Genomic DNA, 20,620 nt, shown 5'->3' with positions numbered 1-20,620 from the left:
GCTCCTCGGGGCTCTCACTGCCAGGAGGATTTGTGTGAGGATTTGTGGTTTTCCACGGTTGTTCCATTGCTGACAGAGCAGAGCCCACATTTGGGCTCATTCTGGGGGGAAATGGATCCTCTCTCGGGGCTGGAGTAACACCACCAGTCAGGGTGTGGGCTGCGAGCTGCAGCCTGGGGGAGAGCAAGCCAGAGAAAAACACTTTATTTCCCCTAATCCTCCCCAAGTGCCAGCCCAGAGAGCACGAGGTGCTTCATGCAGGCAGCTCTTCCCCTCTCAGGCTTCTCCCAGCCTCTGGTCGTGGAGCTGGGGACACCCCAGTGCTGGGGACATCCCTGTGCTGGGGACATTCCTCTGCTTGGGGACACCCCTGTACTGGGGACACCCCTCCATTTGGGACACCCCCATGCTGGGGACATGGCTGGGGACACCCCTGAGCTGGGGACACCCCTGAACTGGGGACACCCCCGTGCTCCTCCTGCCCACCCCACGCTGCAGACCCCACTGCCCCTGGGGCTGAGCCTCCCTGGGGACAGGGGACGGGGCTGTCCTGGGTTAGTGGCTGTCCCTGTCCCTGTCCCAGGTTAGCATCTGTCCCTGTCCCGGGTTAGTGGCTGCTGTCCCAGGTTAGTGGCTGTCCCTGTCCCGGGTCAGTGGCTGTCCCTGTCCCAGGTCAGTGGCTGTCCCTGTCCCGGGTTAGTGGCTGTCCCTGTCCCAGGTTAGTTGCTGTCCCTGTCCCGGGTCAGTGGCTGTCCCTGTCCCAGGTTAGTTGCTCTCCCTGTCCCGGGTTAGTGGCTGTCCCTGTCCCGGGTCAGTGGCTGCTGTCCCTGTCCCTGTCCTGGGTCAGTGGCTGTCCCTGTCCCAGGTCAGTGGCTGTCCCTGTCCCTGTCCCAGGTTAGTGGCTGTCCCTGTCCCTGTCCCGGGTCAGTGTCTGTCCCTGTCCCGGGTCAGTGTCTGTCCCTGTCCCAGGTTAGTTGCTGTCCCTGTCCCAGGTTAGTGGCTGTCCCTGTCCCAGGTCAGTGGCTGTCCCTGTCCCGGGTCAGTGGCTGTCCCTGTCCCAGGTTAGTGGCTGCTGTCCCGGGTTAGGGGCTGTCCCTGTCCCGGGTCAGTGGCTGTCCCTGTCCCAGGTTAGTGGCTGTCCCTGTCCCTGTCCCAGGTTAGTGGCTGCTGTCCCAGGTTAGTGGCTGTCCCTGTCCCAGGTCAGTGGCTGTCCCTGTCCCTGTCCCAGGTTAGTGGCTGCTGTCCCGGGTCAGTGGCTGCTGTCCCCCCTCCCCAGGGCCCTCCCCAAGTCTTGCCTGTATTTATTGGCCCCTGTGGACCCCCCCTGTCCCGGGAGCCCCCGGCCGTGCCCAAGCCAAGGCCAAGTGAAAGCTGCACTAGGACGTGCGTGAATGACGTATCTTTGGGTTTGTTTGTCGTCTTTGTTTTTGGGTTTGTTGGTCTTTTTTTTTTTAATATAAATATTCTGGTTTTTGTATTTTTGTATATTTTAATCTTTAAGAAAAGAAAAGGAAAAAAAAGAAAAAAAAAAAAAAAAAAGAAGGAGAGAAAGGACATAATTCCTGCAATTTATTCTCAGGTATTCGAGCAATCTCAGGGATAAAATGCCTCTGTAGCCCAGTGTTGGACAGAGAGGAGGGTTTTTCCTAACAGCACAAAGAAATGATGAAGTTTGTATTGGAAGTGTAGATCTACCTCACTGGATGTTTGCTAGGTGGGCTGACGTGTTGTCGAGCTTTTCAAATGTGTTTTTTGGTATGTTTGGGATTTGTTTTCTTTTTAACTGTATTGTAGTGGTCTCTTTCCCTTCCCCATGCACTGGTGGAGGTGTCTGGGTCTGTGGATCCGTGTGTGGGGATGGAGGAGCCAGGCAGTGCCATGGGCAGGGAACAGGTGCTCGAGCCCCTGGCAGCTCCCAGCTCCTGAAGTTCTCCCAGCCTGGTGGCTTTTGAGGCCTGTGCCCTGTTTGCCTCTCCTGTGGACTCTGCAGCTGATGGGAGCACTGCAGTGAGCCCTCTGCCCATGGCTGGGATGTCACACAGGCTCCCAGCAGGCTGGGGGGTCAGGATGGGGGTCCCAGCCCCATGCAGGGGGACAGAGGAGCAGCAGACAGTGACCAGGGAGTGCTGGGGACAGGGTTACCCTCAGTCCCTGCCCTTCCTCCCCCTCGAGCTCAGGGCTGGCTGTCCATGGCCTCCTGGGATGGGGAAGGTGTAGCTGCTCCATCCCTTTCTCCCTCCTGGCTCCTCTCAAATGCTGACTCACCATGGCTGGGAGAATCTCTGGGTGCCAGGCTCTGGGGTATGAACACTCCTCTGCAGCCCAGGGGTGGCTGGAGCCTTCCCAGGGAGGGTGTCCAGCTGTGGGCACGTTTTCTGCTGGTTTTTAGTAGCAGTAGGTTTAGCTGTGGGGCAGGGCTGGATCAGACAGGAGCACCCACTCCATCCCCAGGGACGGGGGCTCTGGGGGGACTCGCTGAGGCTGCCCAGAGACCCCCAGCACGTGGGCATTGAGGGGGATGGAGAGCGGCCCCAGCTGCTCCCTGCCCTGCTCCAGTAGTTTAGGGTGAGGTGGTGGTCTCTTCTTGGGAGAGGGGGGAAGGGCTTTGTATTTTTTGACTAGCAACGGGATCTGTACAAAACTGCTTCAGGAAAACAGCTTTAGTCTGACGGGGTAAATGCAATAGAGCCTTGGGGGGTGCCTCTTGGGCCTCCCCCCAGCACCTCGGCTGTGCCAGGGAAACTGCTGCCCCCCTCAATCCCTGTGTCTGCCCCCAATCCCTGTGTCTGCCCCCAATCCCTGTGTCTGCCCCCAAATCCTGTATCTGCCCCCAATCCCTGTATCTGCCCCCTCAATCCCTGTGTCTGCCCCCCTCAATCCCTGTGTCTGCCCCCAATCCCTGTGTCTGCCCCTAATTCCTGTATCCGCCCCCAAATCCTGTATCTGCCCCCAATCCCTGTATCTGCCCCCTCAATCCCTGTGTCTGCCCCCAAATCCTGTGTCTGCCCCCCTCAATCCCTATATCTGCCCCCCTCAATCCCTGTGTCTGCCTCTAATCCCTGTGTCTGCCCCCAGTCCCTGTATCTGCCCCCAGTCCCTGTGTCTGCCCCCAATCCCTGTGTCTGCCCCCTCATCCCTATATCTGCCCCCTCAATCCCCGTGTCTGCCCTCTCAATCCCTGTATCTGTCCCCTCGTCCCTGTATCTTCCCCCAATCCCTGTATCTGCCCCCCAATCCCTTTATCTGCCCCCTCATCCCTTTATCTGCCCCCCTCATCCCTGTCTATCCTTAAGGATTCTGTAGGACCTTCCCCCCCCGCTCCCACTTTAATGGTTTGGTGATTTCTCTGTCAGATGTCTCGTGTGTATAAATACCTCTGTAAACCTTTCCACTTTCTCTCAGTATTCTCCTTGGTTATTGTTTACAAAAAATAAGAGGAAAAAAAAAAAAAGAAAAAAAGTAAAAAAAAAAAAGAAAATATCCAAAGCATCTACTAGGTTATGGAGCAGGGAGATGGATGTGCTCTCCCACACAGAGCTGCCAGGTGGGAGCTCTGAACCATCCCTGCCCTGGGCAAAGCAAATAGGGAATCACTCAGCTTTCCCCCGGGGTGCTGGGATCTGAGAAAACAGGGATTTTTATCTGTGCTGGGAAGCCACGCTGGAGGAGATGGGATTGATTCGCATCTCCTCGTGTTGGCCATTGTGGCTCTTCCCTTCTGCTGACAATAATTAACTCAATTGCTGCATCATGGCCCACCCTGCCCACGGGCACTATGCATGAGGGGACAGGGGAGGATGGGGCGCGCTCAGGGTCCTGCCGTGACACGGGAGTGTTTGAATGTAGAAAATGTGAGAAATAAATGTAGAGAATGTGAGAAATAAAACAAAGACGTCCCTCACGAGGGGGTGTCTGCCCTGGGGCGAAAGCCTTGAGTCCCAAAAATGTCCACGAGGAGACGGAAGAATGTAATCCATGTTTACTGCTAGCAACCAAAGCGTTTGTGTCAAACCCGTGAAGTTTTACAGAGTGGGAGGGAGGGGATGTGGGGGGCTGTGTGTGTGTGTGGGGCTCAGGGTGACCCCTGAGCAGTTACTCACGCTTCCCAAAGACATTTCCTGCCGTGGTCCCTGCAGCGACATCCTCTGCCCCTGCTGCTGCAGGTTTCCCCCCCTTCTGCTCGTTTTATTTTTGTCTTTGTACCAACTATGTAAAATGTGGGGTTTTTTTCTTTTCTGGAAAAAAAAATTAATAAAGACCATGGGCAATGGCTGCTGGTGATGTTCTGTGTGTGGTTACTTGTGTTTTTTTCCCCTGGGGTTGAGGAGCCCAGGGAACCATACCCCACCTCCCCAAAAGTGCCCCAGCCCTGTCACGGAAACACAGAGTGGTTTGGGTGGAAGGGACAATAAAGCCCACCCAATAATCCCTCTCCTGCCATGGCAGGGACATCTTCCCCATCCCAGGCTGCTCCAAGTCTCCATGTCCAGCCTGGCCTGGGACACTTGCAGGGATCCAGGGGAAGCCACAGCTCACAAAGGGAGAATTTCCTGCCAATCCACGCTGCCCTCTGTCCCTCTGTAGCCATTCCCGTGTCCTGTCCCTCACCATCTCCCCCTCCCCTCACAGCTCCCCCGCCGCCATCTTCCCCTCCCCGCAGGGCGCCCCCGCCCTTGCGCACGCGCGGCCCCGCCCCCGCCCCGCCCCGTCCGGCGCGCGCCGCCGTGTGACGTAAGCGGAAGGGCACGTCACCGTCCGGCGGAGGCTGAGGCGGCGCCGCCGGGGCAGGTACCGGGACCTGGAGGGACCGGGGAGAGCCGGGGCTGACCCGGGGCATAACGGGGCTTACCGGGGCTGAGCGGGCACGGCGGGGGCGTGGCGGGCGGGCTGTGCCTCCTTCCGCCGTGCCTTTCCCGCCGGCGGCCGTGTCCCTCCCCTCACGGAGACGGCGGAGGCCTGAGGGACGCCCCGCGGGGCTCCGGGGAGCGGAGGCACCCTCAGGGTCCGGCTGTGCGTCCCGGGCCCGGGAGGCACCCGCAGGGCCCGGCTGTGCGCCCCGCCCTCGGCCGGCTCCGCTCGCTGCCGGCGGCGGGACGGGGTCCCGGGGGCTGGAGCCTCCCGGGCGGCCCGGGCAGCGGGCACGGCTCTCTCCGGAGGGCGTTGTGCGGGAGCCCTGGGTCACACCGGCCGTCAGCAGCCAGCGGTGGCGCTGGGTGAGCTCTGCCCGAGCCCTGCGTTAGGAGCTGTAGGAGCTGCCCGAGGTCCAGCGGTTCCCTGCGCTGTTTGTGGCTGTGGCTGTGGGTAGGGATCCCCTCCTGAGGGAGGAGGCCGAGAAAGCCCACACGGAGGATGAGCTCACGAGTGTAACTCGATCTGCTGCTGCCCCTGCATAGTGGGATGAAGTCCAGGCCGTTGGGTCTGGGCTGTTTGTGCTGGGCTGGGTCTGTACGAGCCAGTCCTGCAGGCTGCAGCACTCGGGGATGGTTTCCCTTGCACCAGCTGCTGCAGAATCCACTCAGATGACACAGCTGGAAAATTCCAGAGCCTGTTTCTGAGCTTCCCCACGGCCTGCTTATCCAAGGACTTGCACAGACAATGTAAAGGGCTCCAGATCAGCAAGTCAGAGCTGATTTTTCCCAGGTGGTTTGTTTGCTTTGGGCTCAAACAATCACCTTTAACCCCATTATTTTCATCTCCCCTTTGATAAAGGAAAGGAGCTCTCAATAAAAAATGTCGTGGATCAGAGAGGGCGAGCTGACCATCATAGAGAGGTTCTGTGCCAACATCATCAAGGTAAGGGGTGGATTTGGGTGGATTTTGTGGTGAGGAGCTGGCAGGTTCTTCGGGGTGGAACTGTCTCTGTCTGCAGAGCTCTGGAAAGGGAGCATTGTTGGCAAGGCTACATTTAGTGCTGGCACTGGATGTGCATCCCTCAACTCCATCCCAGGGTGGGAGATTGCTTAGGCTTAGCCTTGCAAATGAGCAGGACTGCAGGCAGTGCTTGCCAATAAGGATCTGTGCCCTTGCTGACGATGGCAAGGCATGGGAAGGAGGGAGAGAAGAGGGATCCTCACGGTGGGAGTTTAAGGAAGGAAACCGAGTATTGGAACAAAATCTCACCAGTTCCAGGAAGATTCTCTCCTTGCTCAGGCTTGAGACTGGTGGGGCTGCCCTAGAGAGGTCAGTGGAAAGGAGCACTGCTCTTTGTGGGGGGATGTCTTGTGGCCTCTTCTTGTGCTCTCTGAGGGTAACTGTGTCTGGGAAAAGGCCCTTGAGGTCTGAAATGAAAAATGCAGCATAAATCCTGTGTGGCCCCTCCCTGGCTGCAGCTGTGGCAGCACTGAGCTCCTGAGCACTGCAGCTCTGTCCTGAGGGAGGTGGGGAGGGCAGAGCTGCCTTCCAGCTCAGGCACTTGTCAGCACTGAGCTGTTCCTTTGGAGAGCCCAAACTGGCCTAGGCAAGGAGGAAAGGAGCACCCTGAGCACCCTGCTCATTCCAGCTGCAGGGAGACAGCCCTGGGAGGACGCAGGGCTGCTGGGGACAGGGCTGGGCTCTCAGTGGGGACAGCCCTGCTCACCTGCTGCCCTCTGTGCCTCTCCCTGTCTGCAGGCAGGTCCAATGCCCAAGCACGTTGCCTTCATCATGGACGGCAATCGCCGCTACGCGCAGAAGTGTCACGTGGAGAGGCAGCAGGGACATTCCCAAGGCTTTGATAAGCTGGCACAGGTGGGGAGGATGTCTTCTGCCTTTCTGTGGTGGGAATTTGAGCTGGGTTGGATGCTGGACTGGTGTCCTGTGTTCCTTCTCTCCACTCTTCCCGTGCTTGGAGCTGCTGTTCATCATCAGGATTCACAACTTCAGCTCCTCCCTCTCTGTGTTATCTTGCAGAGTCATTCTATTCTGCTGGTTTTCCTTCTGTTTTGTGCTCAATTAAAATATCTACCTTAGAGATCCCAAGGCTTTTATTTCCATGAAACAGGTTGACTTCCTTTGAAAAGATTTTGAAAGGTGCAGTATGATACAATTTATAAACCAGTGGTGCTTTTCCTTGCTGGATAAGTCCCCTGTGATGGATTCTCATCCTCAGGTAGTGATATTTTCCTCCTGTTCTTTAGCATGAATCTGAAATTCACATCTAGGGGTTCCATATTTTTGACAGTCATTTATTTTGATCCAGCCCTGGCCTGGTGGGAAGCCACAGGAAGGTTTCACATGGAGCAGTTGTGTCCTGCTGGCCTGACTGTTCCATTTGGTCTTGTTGCAGACACTGCGGTGGTGCCTGAACCTGGGCATTCGGGAGGTGACAGTTTATGCCTTCAGCATCGAGAACTTCAAACGCTCCAAGGAGGAGGTGGATGGGCTCATGGACCTGGCCAGACAGAAGTTCAGCCGCCTCCTGGAGGAGCAGTAAGAGCCCCTCACGGGTGGAACTGGGGCAGGACACCACGAGTGGCAGGGATGTTCCAAGCTGTGAGAGTGGATTCATGAGGAGAGCCCTCCCCACCTGCAGTCAGGGACTGACTGGAGGGGCTGTGCCTGCCTGGGTGGGGTGTACAGCTCTGTGCATGCACACTGCCCCTGCACATCACATTTGGGACAACTGTGCCACCCAAACCATGGGGACAAGGACAGCTTTCAGATAATCAGAAACACAGAGTGACAGATGTTTATTTCATCAAAGCTCTGTCTTAATTTTTGGTTCGTTAAAGGTGCCCAGAGCCTGTGGTTGTACTCTAAGCCTCCACAGGGAGGGATGCCTGGTCTGTGGTCATGTCCTGGTCCTTTGGTGATGTCTGTACCTCAGGAACTGTGTGGGGAATGATCACTGTGCCTTTATGGAATGCTTTGGGATGGTCAGATCTCAGCCAGCTTGGCACACCTGAAAAGCATTTGGTGGTTTTGCCTTTCTCCAGTTGCCAGCTTTGCTGAAGCTGTGGGTGGGTGTTGGCACTGTGCAGTAGGGACTGATGTGCTTTCTGTGGTCCCCACTGGCTGGGTGCAGGGAGAACCTGAAGAAGCACGGGGTGTGCATCCGTGTCCTCGGGGATCTGCCCCTCCTGCCCGTGGATATCCAGGAGCTGATTGCCCAGGCTGTGCTGGCAACCAGGAACTACAACAAGTGAGTGACACTCAGTGTAACGAGCTGACAGTCACATCTTCCTCCTCTTCTGAGGGCTGGGACTTGTCAGACATGCTGCACCTCTTTTTCCTTCCTGGTCCTACAAGCACACATCACTGTCATGTGCTGGGCCTTCCCAGGATGAGCCTCTCACAGCTTTTCCTCTGTGCAGGTGCTTTCTGAACGTCTGCTTTGCTTACACATCGAGACACGAGATCAGCAATGCTGTCAGGGAGATGGCCTGGGGGGTGGAGCAAGGCCTGCTGGAGCCCAGGTAACTCTTGGCTTTCTGTGTGAGGCTTTGGGGTGAATCCTGCCTCTCTCACCACTCACTCTGCATGAGAAACCTCTCAGAAGCCAAGTGGCTTTTAAATAGATCTCATTAAACCAGTGGGACTGGAACAAATGACTTAAAGTTACTATGCAATGTTTGGCTTTTATTATTTCAGTTACCATGGTGATGGATACACAACCAAGGCAGAAGAGAAATTAGGTCTGTGTCTTAAGTTAGTTTAAATGTGAAGGCAGATTTTATACCACAACAATTGGCTGCTTGGCTGACAGTCTTAGCTATGAGGTCAAACAACAGATGAATCATGAATGCTGCACTGTTCCTCCACCCTGAAGGAGAAGGAATAGTTACACTCTGCTCCCTGCTGCAGATGGAAGCCCTCACAGTCTGCTTCCACCACTGTGTTATGTTTCAAAGAGCATGGAGTGGGATGCTCTGGGGGCTGAATTTGGAATAGCCTGTGGAGCAGACAGCAGTGTCTAAAAGAAGCAAGTCAATGATTGCCTGTGGTCCAGCTCCACCAGCCAGTTTTAATTTGCAGCTCTGAGTTTACAGAAAACCCCTTAATTCTGCTTTGTGGCACATCCATCAGGCCAGGAAGGGTGTGTGATGAGCTGTGTCTCTTTCAGTGACGTGTCTGAGTCCCTGCTGGATAAATGTCTGTACACCAACAACTCCCCTGACCCTGACCTGCTGATAAGAACCTCTGGGGAGGTTCGCCTCAGTGACTTCTTGCTCTGGCAGGTAAAGTCTCTGTTCTCTCCTTGGGATGGTCCATCTTTGCCTCAGAGGGTGCTGGTGTCCACTGACTCCAGGTGCAAGCAGAAGTGAGGGCTCTGAAGCTCCTTCTGCTGGGGTCAGGGAACTTCCAGGATGGGCTGAGTGCTGGGGCACCTCTGAGCAATCTGTGCTTGCATAAAATCATGAATTCTCATCCCTTGGCTCCTCTCCTCACCTTTAGATAATTTCTTGTTTGTAGAGAATGTTTGAGTGGAGTTGCTTCAGCTGAAGCTCACGTGTTATTTTGTATGTACAGTTTGGAGCCAAAACCCAATTGTCTTTAGGCAACCACATCAAATTATCCCCATTCCAAATTATTTAATTGGCAAGTTCTCAGAAGTTGTCTGGCCTGAGCTGTGCTTACCTACCAAGGCATCCCCTCTCCTTCCCCCTATTTTTGGGCACACCCATACCCTGGGTGGTGTTGATGCTATGAAATGACACTTGGCTTGCTCCTCTCGCTGGTAGAGGGGTCCTGTTCAGTGTTGGCTTGTTTTAGCAGTCATCATAGGAACATATTTATCCCAAACTCTGAGGAATTTGGTGGCAAAAATAGGTTTTGACTTGAAATCTTTCATCATCCAGCTCAAGGATATCTTCAGTGCACCACAGCTCTTGGCTCCATTAAGCACTTTAAATGCCATGAGTGGGCAGTAAGGAATATCATGAGATGTCATTTGAAGAATGGCTTAAATGTCATGTCCTGATCCTCAGTTCAACTGTTATTCCCTTAGCCTTTGGTACTCCAGTGTTGCTATTTTAGGTTTTTTATAAGTCTGTGATGCTTAAGCTATTAAAAACACCTCTCTGAAGTCCAACACAGCATTAGAAAGAATTCTGCTGATGCTTTTGCAGGAGTGGATGACTGGTGTCCCAGCACTGAAAAGGAATTACAAGGACTCTACACTGTGCAATTTCAGACTCTCCTAGCTGGTTTTTACCTCACTTTAAGTAGAATCTGATAACACAGCCTAGGTAAAACCTTTGTGGGGAAAGTGGCATCGTTTGCCCAACAGAGTTGCATCTTAATGAGTTTTTCTCTTGCTCAATGATAAAATTGTTGGTGATCTTGCTTCCTGCAGACATCCCATTCATGCCTGGTGTTTCAATCAGTCTTGTGGCCAGAATATTCCTTTTGGAACTTGTGTGAAGCTATCCTTCAGTTCCAGATGAACTACAGTGCTTTACAGGTAAGGGAGCCTTGGGGAATGGGAAGCCCAGCCCCACGTGTTCCCTGCACAGCAGCTGAGATCAGGTGAGAGGCTGCAAGGGGGGAGCCATGGTTGGTTGTTAGGATCTCCTTTCAGTAGCAGCTCATGTGTTGCTCCTCCTGTACCCCTGTGGCTTGTTCCAAGGTCTTGGGGTGTGGCCAGACTCCTCTACTTTCAGCAAGTCCCAAAATCTCCAAAGTCAGCCCTGTCTCTGTCACTCATTGCTCATTCCAGCAGCTGGAGCATCTGTCCCAGGGCTCACACTGCTGGTCTGCCACAGGGTGGAATCTGCACTCACACTCTAACAAGCAGGGAGTGCTCACATGCTCTTCCTCCAGCTCCACTATTGTTTTTAGGGTCGTTTCCTGTCTGGGAGCTGAAATGAGGCAGCCTGAGCTGTGAGTCTGTGGACAAGTGTCCTCTTTCTGGTGGGTCCAGATGTACCTGCTGAAGGGATTGTTCCTATTGCTCACTGACATTGTTCCTCTCCCTTTGGATCTGTTGCTGTGAGCTCTCCCTGACCTGCTTCTCCTACAGCTGGCCAATTCTGTAGTGAGATAGCAGTTTGGCTGTTTTTGAGCAAAACCAGTGTGGGAGCTGGAGCTCCTGATGGAGAAATGTGGGGGGCAGCAGCTGGTGACAGAGGCAGAAGGACCTCACCACATCTCACTGCTCAGTGTGTCTGCTCCATAATTATTTGGGTCCTCTTTTTAGAAACAGGCATTCCAGTGCCCTTTTCTACCTCCAGGGACCTCGCTCACCCCTGAGAGTTGTCAAAGAGATTATAGCCAGTTGTGGCTATGGCTGAATTTAATCAAGTGCAGCCAGTCTGGCAGCATCCAAACTGTCCATGTCCTTAACCTCTTTTGTTCCTATTTCTGGCCCAAGTCTGCCCTTTTCCTACCAGCAATTCATTGTATTAGTACAACTAATGGCAGTTCACCTTCTGCATGAAGAGGGAAGCAAAGAAGGCAGTAGTGTTTGTCATTGCCATGAGCTTGGCCTCTGTCTGGAACAGTAAGGTCACTGTTCTGACTTTGCTCCTGGTGCTGGTTTCTGACAGGCAACAAATGCAGCTTCTGTTCCCAGCTATTCTCATCTTTGCTTAGTTCTGGTTGGTGGCTGGATGTGTTCATGCCATGCTATTATCAAGGTTTCTCATTGTCCACATTTGTTCTCTGCTCAGTTTTCTCCCTGTAAGAGCCACTTTGCAGTGTCTGAGGCTGCCCTTTTTCCCAGGGAACCCTCACAATTGTGCAAAGGGAGGAATTCTCCCTCACAGGAACTGAGATTTAGGAGCTGGGTCTTTTTAAATCTAAAATAGGTGATCTTGAAATCCAAAAGAGGTCACAAAGCAAATTCTCTTGGTGGAAGGGTTGCTGTCAGTGAGGATGGTGGGGCTGGGGGGACTTGCTGAGAGGCCAGGATGTTTTACAGCAGCTTTGGGAAGAATGGGCTGCTGCTTTTGGGATGTGGATAGGCAGCAGGATGGGAGGGGTGACAAGGTACAGAAACCCCCTTTGATTTGGAGGCATTGGATACAAGAAATCCTCCTTCCATCAGCTCAAACAGCATCACTTTCAATGGCTGGCATTTTATTTCCCAGCTGTTTGTTGCTCTCCATGGAGTCCCAGGATCAGCTGGACCCTGCTTTTGGTGCCTGGTAGATCCTGGGGAGGAATTTAGGGCTTGGCTGGCCAGCCTGCCCCTGCAGGGGTGAGCTGAGTCTTTGCTGGGCCACCAGCAGAATTGCACTTTGAGGAGTGAAGTCTCCTGCTCAGCAGGCTGCTGCTGACCCTTGCAGTCAGCCCTGAGTGCATCCATTCTGGGGGATTGCTGGGGATATTTCTGCTCACACTGCCAGCACAACAAGAGCTAATTTCCAGAGCTATAGCTGCCCTGGGCTCAGGAAAAGTGTGGGGATGAGTGAGTCAGGCTCTCATTACAGTAATTGTTCTTCTTGCTTGTTTGAAAGAGCAGCACTTCCCAAGAGTGTGTGTGTGTGTGTCAGTTTATGTCACAGTGACCAGTTTTACAGTTTTTAAAAATAGAACCTCAATATTCCTGCCTGCTGATGTGTTTTTGCTGTTGGAGGCTGCAGGCCAGGATGTGTGCAATAAGGAGAAATCTAAAAGTGATGTTCTACAACGAAATATTTCAAATAATTGAAAGGTAGACAAGGATGGCTCCTGCCTTTGCTTTTCTCCTGCTGTGTCTCAAGCCAGTACACTCTGAGATCACAGAAATTTGGGAATGCTGAGCTTATTCCTGCTTTTGTTTTAAAGCTGATTAGCTCAATACTGGATCATCTCAAAAAATTGCCCTGTAAGTCATGGTTTAGAATCCCCTAAAACCTCTCAGCAGCCGGGGGAATAGGATCCAAAAGGCTGTGATAGCACTGGTGAGGATAAGAGTGTGTGTGTCTGGGGTCCAGGAGCTCTCCTGTAGCTGTTCCTCTCTGATTCCAGTACCTGAGGGTTTCCCCACAATCTGTCCTGACTTTTATCTGTTCTAACTAGGAGCTAATGCTCTGAGCAGAGCTGTGCCCTGGAGGACATCCCTGTATTTCTTGAGCAGCTGCCTCAAGGTGGAAGAGGCAGAGCAGAGTGAGCCAGGCTGTCTGTCCCCCTATCCCACAGGTGAGCTCAGGGGCTGCTAAGGTGCTAACACTCCTGCTTTTCCCTGCAGAAGGCCAGAGACTCCTACCTGGAGGAGAGGAGGCGGCAGCAGCTGGAGAGGGACCAGGCCTACGTGAGCAAGAAGCTGCAGCAGGAGGGGTGCGTGTCCCGCGCAGACGCGCGGCGCCGGCGCTCGCTGCTGCAGAGGTGCACAGCCCTGAGGGAGGAGAGGATCCAGGGCTTCCTGCAGGCCCTGGAGCACAAGAGGGCAGATTTCTTGGAGAGACTGTGTCCAGTGTCTGCGTGACACAGGTGCCGGCTCTGGGGACCGCGGCCTGCAGAGCGAGCGGCTGCTGCCCACGGGGGCTGCTCCAGGAGCTCCCATCCCGCCGGCCCTGCCCTGCCCGAGCAGGGATGGCTGCTGGGAGCTCTCCTGGCCTGGGATGCTGCTGGGGAAGGTGCTGCCGTCCTGTGTCACCTCCCTGCCCCCTGCTGGCTCTCTGCTGCGGGTCCTTGGCAGCCCAGGTGTTCCGGTGACCAGAAGTTCACTGCAATGAGCCTCCCCCAGTTCTCTGGTTGCTCCTGAGCTGGCCCAGCCACACCAGTTCAGTCCTGTTAAATCACTCTGGGCTCGGGTCCCTTCCCTGGCTCTGCAGTAGGGAATCTCCTGCTGAGATGTGCTCTGTGTCCCACCAAGGGAGAGGATTGTCCTGCTGTTGGGGGCATTCCCCTCTGCCTGCTCCCTGAGAGCATCTTGTCTTTTCCCCACTGACTGCTGGCTGGGGTGTGTCCACTCCTGCTTTCCAGAGAGCTAAAGGAAGGGTTCCCAGCCTTGCTGTGAAGAAAAGAAGCTGCTCCAAAGCTTCAGCAGGTTCTGAGATCTCTCCTGAGCAGTGTATGTGGGGAAAACCCAGGTGCAGGAGGTGCTGGACCACACTGACCTTGGGGAAGGCTCTGAGCAGGCAGGAAAAAAGGATTGCTTGGGAATGAACCTTCTCAGGAAGGGAATTGGCTAAACAGGTGATGGCTGCCACATGCCAAACCCTCTGAGGGAGCTCCAGGGAACGAGGGTGGGCCTAATGCAGGAATACAGTAGCCAAAACCCACCTCTGACCCCAGCCCAAATGGTTCAGAAGGGCAGTTTGGCTGATCCTAAAGGGAGTGGCCAGAGCAGCTGTGGAGTATTGCTTGTTCTCAGTTTTCCACTGGCAGAGAGATGGACAAGCTGATTTCCAGGGTTGTTTCCATCCCTCATTCCTCCTGGTTTCCGTCCCCACGATCAAAATGACTGAACATGTCTTGAATTTTGCTCCTGATGCACACACACGTGTGGCAGTACCAGCTGTTGCTGGGTTTTGAAGTGTTTCTTCCTTACCTCCAGGTGAAAACCACAAAATGCAGATTTAACAGCCTTGTAAGTGCTGCACACTGAGCACTTGGCCTGTGATTGTGAAGAACTGTGTAGTCAAACTGGGAATAAAGTATATTCATACCAAAGTTATTTAAAAAATAACCTGAATGTTTACAAGTATGTGGAGCTGCTTATTTTAAGGTGTGTGAAGCTGGAATCCAGGTTTAATATAATAATATTTAATCTGTGACAGACTCCTCATGTGATTCCTGCTAGCCTGGGATGATTTGCAGGTTATTTTTGCAGTGCAGTGTGAGCAGTTTGCTGATACCCCAAAGCCTGCCCGAGGGAAGCCGTGTGCAGGTTCCACCTTTTGTGTAAGTAACAAAGAGAATTTGGCTAAAAATGTGCTGAGATGATGAGAGCTGTTGATTTTAAACTTCTTTTGCTGTATTTTATATTTTCCATGTTTCAGGAAACTGGAAAGTGTGTACTCTCCATGAGATGGAAACTCCAGTCTGCTTTGCCAGGCTGATGGGGAGAGGGGAGACTCCTCTACTCAAAAAATGCATTTTTGCCCCAAGGAAAAAAAAAGTTTCTGTTGTGTTCTGACTACAGGTGACAAAAGCCACAGAGGTGGCTTTCCACAAAGTACTGGTCCTGCTGCAGGGGAGGTAAGTAAGTGAAGGATCTGGTTTAGAAAATACTTGTGTGGAAAGTTTTAATCCATTTTATGAAAGGCATCACTGGAGCAGGGGAGGAGGAAGTGCCCTTCAAGCAGTGGCAAAAGGTTCCTGTTACCTGACTTGGTGCATTTCAGCTGCATCAGTTATTGCAGTAAATGCAATTGCAGTTGTTTCCCCTGTGAGCCTTCCTTTGTCAGAGGGTGCAGGTGAGGTACCCAGGCAGGCTCCAGAGTTTCAGGAGTGCATCTTTCCAGTGAATCTGTGGGAACAGAGCCACAGGCTGCTGTCAGTGAGAGCAGCACCTCCATCATTCATTTACATGGGCTGAAGATGGGAAGAATCAGCATGGCTGGAAAAACTGTGCAGCTGAGGTGTGAAAAAGCCTGAATTGACCTGGGCAGGGAAGGGGGGAAGGCTGTTCCTTGGGGTGTTTTTCTGAATGGGGCTGAGCTAAAAAGTGAAGAGTCGAGGGCGCGGTGAAGGGCTGATGATGTTCGGCCGGATTTACAGCGCAGGGGCCGCGGCGGTGCCAGGTGTGAGCAATGGCCCCTCTTGGAAGGAGCCCAACTTCCCGAGCCGCCTGGCACCAGCAGCGGGCACCTGTGTGAATTGATTGAACGTCGTTTTATTGCTTTTTAACATTTCTGTCTCTCCTTCCAGCAGTGCCGCCTCCTTTCCGGACCGGCTCCCGCATCTCCGGTGTTTTCACAGGGAAAGGGCGCCCGGTGCTTCCCCCGGGAGGGGCCCGCGGGGCGGGAGGTGCTGAACGAACAGCTCCGCTCACCTGCGCGCGGGATCGCGGCGGGGTTCGGGGTGTCCCCCCCTTTTCCCCGAGCCGTTTTCCACATCCCGGATTTTCACCTTTTCCCCCCCATTTTTCCCTCCCCCCCCCCGGGTTTCCCGCGCGCGCGCACGGAGGGGGGGGGGGGGGTGAATGGCGCGCGCGCCGCCCCCTCCGCGCGCCCCCCCCATCCCCTCCTTCCCTCCCCGCCTTGGCCCCAGCCCACGTGACCCGCGCGGGCCAATGGGCGCGCGGGGCGGCGGGGATCCGGCTGGAACCGGTTGGGCCGCGTCCGGCTCTATATAAAACTTTATAAACACCCGATTCCAATTAGTGGGGTCGGGACCAGCGCAGCCCGCCGGGTGCAGCCCCGCGCACCGCGCCCCGCACGCAGCGCCCCGCACCGCAGCGCCGCCAGCGCGCCCGGCTCCCCCACCCCCGCCTCCCCGCGCCGCTCCCTCCGCCCCCTCACGCCGCCCGGCGCGCTCCGCTGCCCGCACACGCTCACACACACACTCCCACTCACACGCACGTTCACACGCGCGCACACGCGGAGCCATGCCGAAGAGAAAGGTACGTGCAGCTGCCGCCCCCCGCCCCCGCCGCCCTCTCCCCCCTCACGGTGTCCGTTCCCCCCTCACGGAGCCGCCTGTGGGAGGGGGGGCGGGACCAGCGCTCCCCCCGCGCGTTCGGGGCGGTAACGGAGCCCGAGGCCTCGGCGGGGTGGGGGCGGCGGGGCCGCGGCGCGGGAGGGGCCCGCCGGCCCGGACCGGTTGGTTTTGGCGGGAGGTCGGGGCGAGGGGAGGGGGAGGGGAGCGCCGGTGCGGGCGGGAAAGGGCGGGAAGCGGCGGCGGAGCTTTGCCGCCAAAACGGCGGGGGCGGGAGGGGAGGGATGCGGGGCCCGCCCCGAGAGGCAGCGGCGCCCCCGCACCGACCCCGCGCACGGCCCCGGGCCCCGCCTGCGCCGCCCCGTGCGGGCTGTGCCCGGCATCCCCCGCCCGGCCCCGCGGGGAGGGGCCGGCACCCGCCGGGCTGCGACCGGGACGGTCCCCTCGGGATTTGGGGTGAAACAGCGGCTGGGGACCGGGTCCTGTCCGTCACTCGTCCCTGCAACCTGTGTCCCTGTCCCCAGGCTGAAGGAGAGACCAAGGGCGATAAGGCCAAAGTTAAGGATGAGGTAAGAAGTTCAGTGTTTTGAGAAAGTTGGATCATCAAGTGTTTCCTTTGGAAGATGAGGTTTAACGCCATCAGAATAACTGGGGAATAGTGGGGAGGGTTGGTCTCAATTGATTCTGACTTTTCAAAGTCTTAACTGCTTTTTAACCATGAGAAATCTTCTTTTAACTGTGAAAAATCTACTCAACTATCATTAGCTATTAGTAATTTCAACAGCATAGCCTCATGTTTCTTGAGAACACAGAAAAGGGGAAACTGGGAAACTACCATCTTAATTTCTAAAAACTAAAGAGCTATAGATATAATTTCTGGGGATTTACTACATTGGGAAGAGAGCAAGTTTGTGATATTTTGAGAATGCCTATCCCATGTCATTTCAACGGAACCATTCTCCTTTTCCAACAGCCTCAGCGGAGATCAGCGAGGTTATCTGCTGTGAGTATCCTCTTGCTGGCAGAGCTGTCACCACACCCGGTGGTTTTACACACAACCACTGCGTGTGTAAATGTGTGTCAGTGCTGGAGGTGAAAACTGAGTTCCTGCCTTAAGGACCTGGCCCATTGTGTGCTGCTGTGGGAGTGGTAAAATAATGGACAAACCAAACAGCTGCTGCAGTTCAAATGCTTTATTTGCTTTCCTAAAACGAAGCTATTTGGCTGAAGGTTTTAAAAAAAAAAAAGAAAGTAGTTTGTTTCTCTGAAGCAGGATTTGAACAAGGGCCTGGAGTGCCAGGACAAAGTGGGAATGGCTTCCCACTGCCAGAGGACTGGGATATGGGGAGGGAATTCCTGGTTTGAGGGTGGGCAGGCCCTGGCACAGGGGAGGGTGTCCCTGCCTGGCAGGGGTGGCACTGCAGGGGCTCTGAGGTGCTCCCAAGCCACACCATCCCACCAGTGTCTAACCAGGTTTTCTCTTCCTTGCAGAAGCCCGCTCCTCCCAAGCCAGAGCCCAAACCTAAAAAAGCAGCTCCAAAGGTGAGTTGGGTCAGGGCTGTTTGGAAAGGTGAATAAAGGGTGATGAGGTTTGGCATTGCCTGGCAATAGCAACAGCTGACAAACCTTTGGTTAACAGCTGTGCAGTGAGGAAATGGAGCTGCATCCTAAAGCTGAACTGACAACTTGCAGATTTTACAGAATTTGCATAAAAAATACCCAAGTGAAGGCTTCCCACTTGCTGTCAGTCCCTTCACAAACAAACCTTGGTGTCTGTGTTCTTTTGGGGCCACCACCCCCAAAGGGGGGCTGTCCTCGTGCCTGGCTCTGGGAGCTGCCAGCAAATGTTGTCTTGCATTTACAGAAGAGCGAGAAGGTGCCCAAGGGGAAGAAAGGAAAAGCTGATGCTGGCAAGGAGGGAAACAACCCTGCAGAAAATGGAGATGCCAAAACAGACCAGGTATCCCAGCAGCCTGGCATTGATTCCTTTCCCTCTCGGACCCAGACAGGTCTTGGCTTGTGGGTGTTGCTTACAACACTCAGCACGGAGGGGGTGTTGGTAAAGAGTTAAATTGTTTGTTTGCCAGGGGATGTTGCCACATGGAAGTTACTGTTCTTCTGTGAATTCAAAAAGCAACTTCTGAGTTGTGTTGTAGGCAACAGGTGTTCAATTTAATTTTATTAAAAATCAGAGCTGTGCAGCCCAGAGAGGATTTGTTCTGCTCAGGGTTTTGCTGTATAGAAAAATGAGTGTCCATTGTTTTAATGTGTTCACTTGTTCCCCTTTTCCTTTTCAGGCACAGAAAGCCGAAGGTGCTGGTGAAGCCAAGTAAAACGTGTGAATTTTTGATAACTGTGTACTTCTGGTGACTGTACAGTTTGAAATACTATTTTTTATCAAGTTTTATAACAATGCAGAATTTTGGTTTACTTTTTTTTAAGCTATGTTGTTAGCACACAGACCGCTTCATTGTTGTGTTCTGGGGGGGTGGGGGGCAATGGGGACAAATGTCATTTAGTCTATTTCTCAAAACCTAAATTTTAATAAGAAAAGCTTCTGCCAGTCCCCCAGTTTTTGGAAGAAGGGCCCTTCCTGCAGGGAGGAAGAAGGGATTCCCCCGTGCTGCGTGTCAGTTGTGTCCAAGTGAACGTCAGAGCTCCCAAGATGCTGTTGCCTGCTCCACATCCAAGTGCCACCAGTTCTGCCCCGGTGTCCCCCTGTTCTCCCAGAGCCATCACTGCAAAGCACAGCAGAGCTGGGACGTTCCTCTGGCCGAGGATCCGGATTGCTGGTGGCCAGTCTGGGATGGGCTGGCTCAAAAAGGAGCTGCGCTTCCTCTTTTCCTCTGTGGACCCTCAGATGCAGAATTCTGCCTCTGGAGTTTGTTCTCCTCTCCAAGTCAGGGTGGGTTTGTGCAGCGTTGTCAGACAACGTGCCATGGGAACGTGTCCACCCTCACTCTAAACTTCGCCCTCTGCCAGTGCAAGCTGAACATTCTGACGGTTTTTAGCAACTTCTCCATTTCAGTAGTCCACCAAGGGAGGGGAGTTTGACAGTTGTTGTAAAATGTTGCGGATTGTAGCCCATGTCCTGCCTAAATTACCATGATTGTTCATGAAAAGTACCTTTAATAAAGCTGGATACGGTTTGGCTTGGACTGTTCTTAATGCTCTCTAATTTCTCCTGCCTTTAGTTCACTTCATGTGGTTTAAGAACATTTGCTTTCTGCATGCCTGTGTTTGTGTTTTCATTCAGATAATTAATTGTTGTAATTCACACCTGAAAAGCAAGATTTCCTTACCTGAAAGTGAGGTTTCCTTGCCTAAAAGCTAGATCCCTGCAGGATGTTTTTAGAGCCTTGGCTTACTTGGAGGCTGAAAATGCAACATCTAAGTGAATCGACTGAGTTAATTTTTCTTTATTTTCTAAAATGTAGCACTGTATAAAACAGGAGGAATACAGTGATCTTGCTGCAGAGAAAAGTAAAAATTCTGGTGAGCTTTTCTTGGGAGTGAAACCAGAACTGGCTCCATAAAACTGATGATGTGTTACATTTCTGCACTTAAACTTGAATATTGTTGCTCCTGCTAATCGAATCCAGACCTGGCTGGGGTAGTGACTAAGCAGGAGACGAGATTTTTTGAGTAAAAATGCACCATTTTTATAATGGCTACTTAGACTCCAGAGCAGAGCCAAACCCAAACCCCCCTGTGTAAAAGTCTCCTTCAGTGGCTGTCAGATGAATATTTTTTCCATCCCTGCTTGGCTTTCCCTGGGATTTCAGTGTCTGTTTGTGATTAAGTTCAGTGACCTGTTTCAACCTGTGCTGATTTCAGAGGGAATCCAGTGGAAACGAGCAGGGCAGAGTTTCACATCCAGAAATTTCCGATGTCGGGAGTGCTGGAAGTGTCCAGGAGTGGCTGCAGGCACAAAAGGCAGTTTGGGATGTGCCCCTAGGAGCTGCTCCATCCCGTGTTCCACGGCTGCTCTGTCTAACAGAAAAAAATAATGGTGAATAATCCCTAATAATCTTCATCAAACCCCACCCAGAAACAGCCACCAAACCTGAGCAGTCGCTGGGGCAGCTGGGCAGTGGGATGTCACTGTGGAAAAGAAAATAATAATTAAATCTTAAAATCAGAAAATTGGAAATAGCCTGCCTTGCTTTTGTAG

The 20,620-nt window shown here is 53.5% G+C and overlaps 2 protein-coding genes across 3 annotated transcripts; both read left to right on the top strand.

Annotated features, from left to right (window-relative positions):
• The first annotated feature begins 4,703 nt into the window (after positions 1 to 4,703).
• On the top strand, positions 4,704 to 14,618 carry DHDDS (dehydrodolichyl diphosphate synthase subunit). Of its 2 annotated transcripts, XM_054648115.2 has the most exons (9): positions 4,704 to 4,788; positions 5,710 to 5,793; positions 6,610 to 6,726; positions 7,265 to 7,407; positions 8,003 to 8,119; positions 8,292 to 8,393; positions 9,041 to 9,155; positions 10,274 to 10,381; positions 13,091 to 14,618. In XM_054648115.2, exons 2-9 carry the CDS (start codon positions 5,731 to 5,733, stop codon positions 13,325 to 13,327), a joined length of 1,002 nt encoding a protein of 333 aa, XP_054504090.1. In that variant the 5' UTR covers positions 4,704 to 4,788; positions 5,710 to 5,730; the 3' UTR covers positions 13,328 to 14,618. The 2 variants fall into 2 exon arrangements, with proteins under 2 accessions (XP_054504090.1, XP_077045564.1); XM_077189449.1 differs by lacking the exon at positions 10,274 to 10,381.
• A 134-nt stretch (positions 14,619 to 14,752) lies between these two features.
• On the top strand, positions 14,753 to 19,609 carry HMGN2 (high mobility group nucleosomal binding domain 2). Its single transcript, XM_054648118.2, has 6 exons — positions 14,753 to 16,411; positions 16,971 to 17,015; positions 17,420 to 17,449; positions 17,938 to 17,988; positions 18,311 to 18,406; positions 18,744 to 19,609. The coding sequence occupies exons 1-6, from the start codon at positions 16,397 to 16,399 to the stop codon at positions 18,777 to 18,779; spliced, it is 273 nt and encodes a 90-aa protein (XP_054504093.1). The 5' UTR covers positions 14,753 to 16,396; the 3' UTR covers positions 18,780 to 19,609.
• Positions 19,610 to 20,620: the final 1,011 nt, after the last annotated feature.

Source organism: Agelaius phoeniceus, chromosome 22, assembly GCF_051311805.1.
Source record: "Agelaius phoeniceus isolate bAgePho1 chromosome 22, bAgePho1.hap1, whole genome shotgun sequence".
Taxonomy (NCBI): domain Eukaryota; kingdom Metazoa; phylum Chordata; class Aves; order Passeriformes; family Icteridae; genus Agelaius; species Agelaius phoeniceus.
This window is presented reverse-complemented; position numbering and strand designations above follow the sequence as displayed.

Excerpts from the sequence above, each read along its gene's own strand:
- DHDDS (XM_054648115.2), top strand. The coding sequence starts at position 5,731 with ATGTCGTGGATCAGAGAGGGCGAGCTGACCATCATAGAGAGGTTCTGT. Across the intron at positions 6,727-7,264 it reads GCTTTGATAAGCTGGCACAG|ACACTGCGGTGGTGCCTGAA; the intron begins GTGGGGAGGATG and ends GTCTTGTTGCAG. Across the intron at positions 8,394-9,040 it reads CAAGGCCTGCTGGAGCCCAG|TGACGTGTCTGAGTCCCTGC; the intron begins GTAACTCTTGGC and ends TGTCTCTTTCAG.
- HMGN2 (XM_054648118.2), top strand. Across the intron at positions 17,450-17,937 it reads GATCAGCGAGGTTATCTGCT|AAGCCCGCTCCTCCCAAGCC; the intron begins GTGAGTATCCTC and ends TCTTCCTTGCAG. Across the intron at positions 17,989-18,310 it reads CTAAAAAAGCAGCTCCAAAG|AAGAGCGAGAAGGTGCCCAA; the intron begins GTGAGTTGGGTC and ends TTGCATTTACAG.